This window comes from Pimephales promelas, chromosome 19 (assembly GCF_988280905.1).
Source record: "Pimephales promelas chromosome 19, fPimPro1.hap1.1, whole genome shotgun sequence".
Taxonomy (NCBI): Eukaryota; Metazoa; Chordata; class Actinopteri; order Cypriniformes; family Leuciscidae; genus Pimephales; species Pimephales promelas.
The window spans coordinates 4,514,963-4,524,582 of record NC_142787.1 but is presented as its reverse complement, the minus strand read 5'-3'; the positions used below and the strand labels follow the sequence as shown (position 1 = coordinate 4,524,582).

The following is a 9,620-nucleotide window of genomic DNA, read 5'->3' as shown; positions in this document are numbered from 1 at the left end:
AATTTCGATGAGCTTGTGCAAATTGTAGCCTCAGTTTCCTGTTCTTAGCTGAAAGGAGTGGCACCCGGTGTGGGCTTCTGCTGCTGTAGCCCATCTGCCTCAAAGTTCGACGTACTGTGCGTTCAGAGATGCTCTTCTGCCCACCTTGGTTGTAACGGGTGGTTATTTGAGTCACTGTTGCCCTTCTATCAGCTCGAACCAGTCTGGCCATTCTCCTCTGACCTCTGGCATCAACAAGGCATTTCCGCCCACAGAACTGCCGCTCACTGGATGTTTTTTCTTTTTCGGACCATTCTCTGTAAACCCTAGAGATGGTTGTGCGTGAAAATCCCAGTAGATTAGCAGTTTCTGAAATACTCAGAGCAGCCCTTCTGGCACCAACAATCATGCCACGTTCAAAGTCACTCAAATCACCTTTCTTCCCCATACTGATGCTCGGTTTGAACTGCAGGAGATTGTCTTGACCATGTCTACATGCCTAAATGCACTGAGTTGCCGCCATGTGATTGGCTGCTTAGAAATTAAGTGTTAACGAGCAGTTGGACAGGTGTACCTAATAAAGTGGCCGGTGAGTGTATATATATATATATATATATATATATATAATATATAATATTATATTATTATTATAATATAATAATATATATAAAAATATATTAGGGCTGTGCAAAAGTTAATTGCGATTAATCACATCCAAAATAAAAGTCTGTGTTTACATAATATATTTGTGTGTGCTGTATATAATTATTTTGTATATATAAATACACACACATGTATATATTTAAGAAAATGTGTTATTCGTATATAAAATATTTATATTTATATAATATAGATTATGTATTTATAAATGTATGCAGAATTTAAGCGCAAATAATTCTTAAATATATACATGCATGCATAGGTATTTTTATATATACAAAATAATTATATACAGCACACACAAATATATTATGTAAACACAGACTTTTATTTTGGATGCGATTAATCACAATTAACTTTTGCACAGCCCTAAAATATATATATATAAAAGCCAAAGGTTGTGCACTCACATGTATTCAAGGTGTAAGGAAAATACTAATTGTTGATGGCTAGGTCTACACCACATGACATTATAAGTGTCATAAAACATAAAGTATAAAAGTTTCTCAAAACCATAAATGTTTGCTAATAGAAAAATGTAGCTTCTTTATCATTGACTCTGATTGCAGATTCACTTTCAGTTGTTAGCTATTGGATTATGACATTTAATGATTTGTTTATTTTAAAAGGTTGACTGGGAATGTGTAATGAGATCTCATATACATAAGAACACCATGAGGAAGTGCACACGCCCAGTCGTTTTGATGAGTATCTTACACTGGTGTTGTTCTCCCTGTAACCAGCAGAGGAGGTCTAAATCAAGGAAAACATGGATTGAACAAGATCAAATAAGGCCAATATGTTCCCAACTGTACATGATCATTAATGTGGGGATAGAATGACGAATCCCATACAGTGTGACATTTTGTGCACGTAAATGCACTTTTTAATGGATTTGTGTAGACTGTTAACAGGCATATTTGATTCAATTATTTTGTCAGTGGTAAATACTGTATCACTAAAAGCATTAAAAACTCCTAGGAAATGGTGACCTTAATAATCCTCATCTCAATCTCTAATTTTATCGGACACATTTTTAAAAGATTACTGCACTATTACTCACAGTTTGTATGTTCTGTTCAGACTAATTTTTAATGACTTCAAATTAATTTTTCAGATGCAATGATGAATGAGTAAAAAATAACTAATCGAGTTCTAAATTAACCTCTTCCCCTCCCAGGCACTTTTTTAACGTTTCTAGACCTATATGGCAAGCCGTTTTAACTTTTATTCATTTCCAGGATATGAATTCTTGATATCAAAAATGTAATTCTTGATATCAACAATTGTATTTTTACAATAGGCTGCCATTGAAAACAATTGATATCAAGAATTGATTTCTAACTAGTTGAAATTCCAATTTCACATATCAGAAATACAATTATTACTAATAAAAACCTTTATTTTTGATATCAAGAATTCAATTGTTACTAGCTGAAAAGTCTATTCTTGATATCCACAATTTAATTGCTACTAGTAACAATGATCAGTTTTGATTCAGTGACAATGCTAATTTCTGATATCATGAATGTGATTGGTACTAGTAAGAAAGCCATTTTAGATATCTGAAATAATATTGATATCAGAAATACATTTTCAGATATAAAAAATTATAATTTTTAATAGTACTAATTGAATTGGTGATATCACGAATAGACATTTCAACTAGTGACAATTTAATTATTGATATCAGGAATTTGCATTTTTACAGTAACAATGTAATTATTGATATCAGAAATTATATTTCTATAAGTAAAATCTATATTTCTACTAGTAAATATTTCTACTAGTAAAGTCTTGATATCAACAATTGGTTTTGAATGGCAGCCTATGGTGAAATTTCACTAGTGAAAATACAATTACACTGTAAAAATGAATATGCTTTGTGGCAACAGAATACAAGTAATATTATTAAATAAATGTAACAAATTAGAATTGAGTAATAATTAATCAAATGAATTCCTTAAAAGTTAACCATTTAAAATGAGTAAAACTTACAACAACAACAACCAAAAAAAAAAACATAAATTGAAGTCACCATTGTGGTGATCGGTGTTTTAGGTTTGTTTTAAAATTACGGTTTTCTCCTTCAGTGATTCTGCTTGTTAACATCAGGTGTCTTCAATGTTGGCAATATAAAATAAAGAGTTCTGTTAGTGAGATATTATTGTTAATTTTTTTGGTGTAAACTTTACTCATTTTAAATGGTTAACTTTTAAGGAATAATTTGATTAATTATTACTCGATTCTAATTTGTTAAATTTAATTAAAATCATTGATTGTAATCTGTTGCCACAATTCTATTGATTTATACAGTGTATAGATATCAGCAATTCAATTGTTGATATCAAGAATTCATATCTTGGAAATGAATAAAAGCTAAAACGGTTTGCCATAGACCTAATGGAAACCCAGAAGACAAATATTTCCAAGGTTTTATGCCTTTTTTATTTAAAAAGTGCTTAATAGCATTCTATAATAAATTGCGATAATAAACTCAAAAGTATTTATGAAATATCAATCTATTGCTACAATGTTAAAGCCATTTTAAAATGGCCCCAGTGTCTCTCATACCTCAAACAATACATAGAGTTTAAATCTTGAAATGAATCGTTCTGACTTTTACGTCAAAGATAACTAAAGAATTAAACAGGCTACAATTACCCAGATATCCTCGAGGTATTAATTTCAGAACAACTTGACAGATTTGTGAATTTAGCCCTCAGAGAGTCTCTTGACTTTTCTTCTTTTTTTTTTTTACACCACAGGAACAGGATCAGGCAAATTGGCCAGTTTCACCGCGCTCTCGTAAGTGGCTCAAAGCCGACATTATAAAACACATCCGTGAACACTTTAGCGGTTCTGTGTTTGATTAGCAAGCCTGGGTTCGTGTTTTGATTAAAGGAAGCTCAGTGCTGACCGTAAACGATTTCCTCACTGCATCAAAGTCACGCGGGAGCAGTAAAACGTCCACATTTATAGAGCCACAAGGTAATGAACAAGCCATAACAGGGCAATAAAGAAGTGAAACAGAACTAATCCAATACACTTTATAATAACAGCATAATCAAACATTATTACTTTATATCATGTCGAATAGATGTCGCTATTTAATCACTGATCATTTAGTTCGAAATGCAATACATTCTACTGTATTTTCATATTTGTGATCGGTTCAGCATCACATTATGTTTGGTTCATGAAAAGGATATTGCTTTACTTCACTGATTTTTTTTTTTTTAAATATAACTCGTATTCATATATAAATCAGTACGGTAAAATGTATTCGCTTAGAAAGGCTCATTCATGGGGGGAAAAAACTGTAAAAAATAACTTTAAAAAGGTGGAGGTGATGAATAAAGTGGAAAAATTAACAGAATAGAACAAATAACACTCTCTCATATACGTTTAGTACAGTGAATACCAACTGAATTGTGTTTGCTCGCCAATTGCCGTTTACTGTACAATCAGATTTCAGTCACTTACAATTACAGTATAAATGTATATAAAATGCAGCACAAAAAATAAATTTCCACAATTAAGTTTCAAACGGCATATTCTGACTTTTTTCTCTCTTGCATGTGAAAACAAAGCGTAGAAAAAAAAAAGGTCTATAATCTTTCGATGTAAAATTGAACGATGTCATGCCAATCGTATTCACCGAGCCGTTTAATTCGCTTTTGGTGAAATCACTGTCCATCAATTCTAGCTACAAGTATGACAACAATCTCTCGATAAGTAAAAACGACGCGTGATGAACATTTTTACAGGATTAAAAACCCCCATCAAATGTAGTAGAATTTAAACAATATTTTGTACACTAAATAATTAGCTTGACAATATATTACATAAAGATGTATAACACAAATATACACAAAAGGTTTGGCAACCGAATTATCCATCCACACTCCACAGGGTCAAATTTGATCTTTCAGTCAGTGAAAAGTGAGGTAAAACGTCCCGATTTTCACTTCAGGTCTTTTAAGGCGCGAGTGAAGGCACATTACGACATATTTCATTTTTTGGTTGATGCTTTTTTTCGGGCACCCAGTGATTGTAAACATTGTCTTTTTGTACATCCACAGAGGAGAACTAGTCCATTTCGCAGCACTTCCTCATGCGAGGTGATACATGCTGTACCCTAAAGGACTTCCATACAGTCCCATTGGAGCAACGGGCAATAAAGGCCTGTGGAAGGGGTACGATTGGCCATAGAGCGAGACCGCCGAGTGAAGCTGCGTCCCGAGAGGAAGAGGCAGACTGAAGTTGGGGTGCAGGGCAGGTTTGGCGGTCAGTTTGAGCTTCTCCAGCTCGGCCTCTTGCAGGCGCTTGGCCTTGGCCCGTCGGTTCTGGAACCAGATCTTCACCTGGGTCTCTGTGAGGGTGAGGGAGCTGGAGAATTCGGCTCGTTCTGCGATGGACAAGTACTGTTTCTGCCGAAACTTACGCTCCAGGGCCAAGAGCTGTGAGGTGGTGAACGGTGTACGGGGTTTGCGGTTGGTCTTGTGCTTGCGCAGAGGACAGGCACTTTCCTGGCCTGTGGTTGAAAAAAAAATTGGTTTAAAAATTAGTGTAACACAATGTAATTCATTGTAAATTTAAGATTGGTCAAAACATTGATTTTAAACTCTAAAAATGTAAGTAACTAACCGTGCAAAGTTAATGTTTTAATAATAGTGTTCTCATTTTTAAACTAAAAAAAAAGTCGCCGCCTTAAATTTTTAAGTAGCCTCCAATCAACTTAGATGTGCAAGTAATTCCAACTTAAATTACATTCAACTGACTTAAAAAAGGTCTTTAACTTAAACTTTTTAGTTAAAGCAACGTAAAAATGTTTTCATAACCTATTGATCCACCTTTTTTACTGTGCTGTGTATGAAGCATGCACGTGAATGTGTAATTTATTGGAATTCTTATTGTGTTTTATTTTTTATAATTAGTATTAGATATTTAGGGGTGGAGGAAAAGCAAAACACGTAATAGTGCTATTATTAACAGGATTTGTTGAGTAAATACATCTACACATTCATATTCTGCTTAATAATTACGGACAAAAAAGTGTTTCATTTATTTTAATTCATTATAATGTTGTGTTCTTAATTAAATCTGAGTTTTTCTGCTTGAGGCTTCATAATTTCAGAGCAGTGTATCCAAACGCATCTTTCACACATCTGTAAAACATGCATTCGCTTTAGTTGCAAGATGCCTAATGAGAAATAACCAGCAGCTAAATATGATGCATTTATAACCCCCTAAAACAGTCTGTTAGAGATATCTCTAACAAGTTTATATGTAATTTCACACAATTAGCTTAGTTGCAAGATAATTTGTTCGACAAGCATTGACTTAATATTGTAATTTAAGTTTAAAGCATAAGAAGTTAAGTTCAGAAAGTTGACTTGCTTACGAGTTTGAGAGAACCTGGAGTTCATAACCCATGAAGTGCAGTCATCCGGCTCAGGGGACTCGGATTTGACGGGTGAGGTCTGTATAAAGTGCTTTGGTATTCCAGCCGAACCACAAGAATCCCTGATCTCGGTCTTCGCAAACTGACTGGAAACATCCTCGCGTCTTCTTTCAAAGTCCTTCCTGGGTTTGTGGCTCGATATAAGAGACTCCACGCTGAATGGATGGCTTGACACTGGAGTTTTGCGCGGCTCCATGTCCATCTGACCTCCTCCGTCTGATTCCTTCAAGCTCGCGGTCGCGGACATCGTCCTCCTCGCGATGAGCCTCTGGACGCGCGACCTTCACAACCACTCTGACGTCTCAAGAAGCATGAAGCCTTTGATGCCTCGAAGCACGCGGCCACAACACAGAACTTTCAGCCAATCAGAGCGCTGCCAAATCAAGGCTTACAGCAGCACACGGCAACGGTCAGACTTTTAGCCAATGAGAGCGCTGCTGAATTAGGGAATTCTTTCGATTGGCTTATTGAGTGTCGTAAGAAAGAGTCCGTCATTATGATTGACACAATGACAGCGACCGATTTAGAGAAAGATTCTGCCATTTTGGTAAGTAAGGCCATCTGGCCATGGATAAATTGGACAAAGATAACATGTTTAGATTATAAAAACTATTAGAGTTTCCATTAAATATGACAGATTGTTTCCCAAAACTCGTAACCCAGCAGCTAAGTTTAGACAGTTTGTTTATCTTGCATGTTGTGGCGTGCAAGTATGATACATAGGCCTATCGGCTACACAGTACCTGTCAAAAGTTTGGAAAAATGACTATTTTTAATATCTCTGATAGGTATTTTATGCTCATTAAGCCTGGTTTTATTTGATCAATATAATGTGGGTAAAAAACGTAGGTAGCCATTGTGAAATATTATCACAATTTATAATAATGGTTTTCTATTTTAATATATTTTAAAATATAATTTATTTCTGTGATTCATTACTCCAGTCTTCAGTGTCACATGATCCCTCAGAAACCATTATATAATGCTTTAATATATATAAAAAAGTATAACCTTTGATACTTTTTCAGGTTTCTTTGATGAATAAAACGTTATAAGAACAGCATTTATACAAAATAGAAATGTTTTCTAAGAATATAAATCTTTTTTCTATCACGTATTATCAATTTATCACATCCTTTTTCAAAAGATAAAAAAATATTACTGAAACCAAACTTTTTAACGGCAGTATTGTTACAACATATTTCTGTTTTAAATAAATCAACTTTTTATTCGTCAACGAATCCTGAAAAAAAAGTATCACAGGTTAAAACAAAACATTGATAATAAATCATCATATTAGAATGATTTCAGATTATTTTAAATTGTAATAATATTTCACAATAGTATTGTTTTTCTGTATTTTTGATCAAGTAAGCACAATACTTCTTTCAAAAACATACAAATAGTAATTAGTCAATACAAAAAACTTTTGACCTATACTGTGTGCAACATATTTATGTGTGTTTCTGTTTTATCAGTTTCAGACCAATTCTGCTTTAATACAAATGTCCTCTGTGAATGTCCCATTACATCTCACTTTACACAATCCTTTACAAACCAGGACACTACACTATTAGTGAAGTATAACAGCAGCCCAGAAAAGAAACAATGCTTGAGGCGATACAATGCAGTGTATCATTACTATCCAAGGTAAAAAAGTGAAGTGTGATTATTTGCCTAAAAGCTCTTTTGCCTTTTGTTGTCTGCTAGTTTCTTTGCATGCCATATAATCTCCTTGGGTAAAAAAAAAGTATTTGTTCCTGCATGGCTACTGTGGTAAGTGCCTAACGAAAGCATTAGGGTGTTTACTCTTCAAACACAAGAGTTATTTTCAAAGTGTCACGAATGACTGCTTTGAGAGAGAAAGAGAGAGAGAAAGAGAGGGAGGGAGAGAGAGAGAGAGAGAGAGAGAGAGAGGGAGGAAATGTACGTATAATGAAATGTATGTCTGGACACTGAGGCTGTTCAGTAATACGACATTAAACAGAGATGGATTGCTTTTGGTCTCGTCTTAAATGGGGGAATTGTTTGTAACCATGACACTTAGGGTACTTGGGCAATCGCATTTCAAATAAACATCCCCCTTCTTCTCCTGTAATGAATAGGAGCAGCAATCAGCTGCTTGTTGAACTGGTCTTTATGTGTGTTTGTATGTGCACTAATGCTGCAGGGTGAGATTCTGCTAGCCTGTCGTTCCCAGGAGCCTCAGCGCGTTTATTAAGCAGGGTGATTTCACAGACAATCTGAGGTTTGCGAAGGCGCCAGTGAGCGGGGAGATGAAAGGCGCCTCTCCTCGGGGGAGAAACTGTGGCAGTTTAGCGGCTCCACTCAGGAGGAGTCGCCTCCCTCTACACACACACGCAAACACACAACGCATGCACACACTCGGCCGTCACGCCCCTACCCTCGGGCACCTTGTCGAGCACAATCCGACTCTTTGCGTAGATGGACTGAGAGAGACTGCCGAAGTGTAGTGATAGATGAGAAGGATGTACGTTTGCAGTTGAGTATCATGGGAGCTGACAGGAGACATGAGAAACACTCACCGTGAGAGAGAGAGAGAGAGAAGAAAGCTTTAGATATTGCGTTCAGAAATCAGCTAAGCCTTTTCTGAAATTGACCAACACATCCTCTTTCCTTCCTGCCTGATCTCTTTGACCTTTAGAAATCAACTAGGAAAGTTTTGTCAGAGAGTACTGAAATGTCAAAAAGATGGCTCCTGGTTTTTCTGGTATGTTTGGACACACCTTGAGCATTGTAATTATGGGCTCAGCTTTGCAGTGCAGGAATGCTTGCGTAGGCATTTACAGTTCTTCAATCTAACAATCTGATTACACGTCTATTTGCCCTGCTTTGCGCACGCTATGATCCACTAAATCAAACTCGTTGGCTGGCCATGTCATTTCTTTACTCAATAGGGATTTCTGTCAACTGAACGTGATAGAGATTGGCAGATCTTTTGGTTAGAATTGCAGAGTTCATATTTTGCCAACTTTACATCACCATTGGTCAGTCACATAAACATAGTTTAAATCGAATACTCACAGGACAATTATAAGGGTCATACACTGTACAAATGAATACGCTACATCTAATCAATAAAATTGTGACAACAGATTACAAGCAATATTATTAATTAAATTTAACAAATTTGAATTGAGTAATAATGAATTCCTTAAAAGTTCACCATTTAAAATGTGTAAAATGTACACACAAAAACAATAAACAAAAATATCTGAATAACAGATAGACGTCAAAGATGAATGAAGAACTCTTTATTTTATATTGCCAATATTGAAGACACCTGAGGTTAACAAGCCAAATAGCTGAAGGAGAAAACCATAATTGTAAGTCACCATTATGCTGATCAGTGTTCGTTTTAGTTGGGCTCTTGACCCTTAAGTCATTCACTTTAAGGTTTGTTTGGCTGATATACCTAACTTTTACTCATTATTGGTTAACTTTAAAGGAATTAATTTGATTAATTATTACTCAATTCTAATTTGTTAACAAT

The 9,620-nt window shown here is 35.2% G+C and overlaps 1 protein-coding gene across 1 annotated transcript; it reads right to left on the bottom strand.

Annotated features, from left to right (window-relative positions):
* Window positions 1–4,605: 4,605 nt before the first annotated feature.
* Window positions 4,606–6,438, bottom strand: msx2b (muscle segment homeobox 2b). Its single transcript, XM_039687934.2, has 2 exons — window positions 6,047–6,438; window positions 4,606–5,176 (listed from the first exon to the last, which is right to left on the bottom strand). Exons 1-2 carry the CDS (start codon window positions 6,351–6,353, stop codon window positions 4,755–4,757), a joined length of 729 nt encoding a protein of 242 aa, XP_039543868.2. The 5' UTR covers window positions 6,354–6,438; the 3' UTR covers window positions 4,606–4,754.
* Window positions 6,439–9,620: the final 3,182 nt, after the last annotated feature.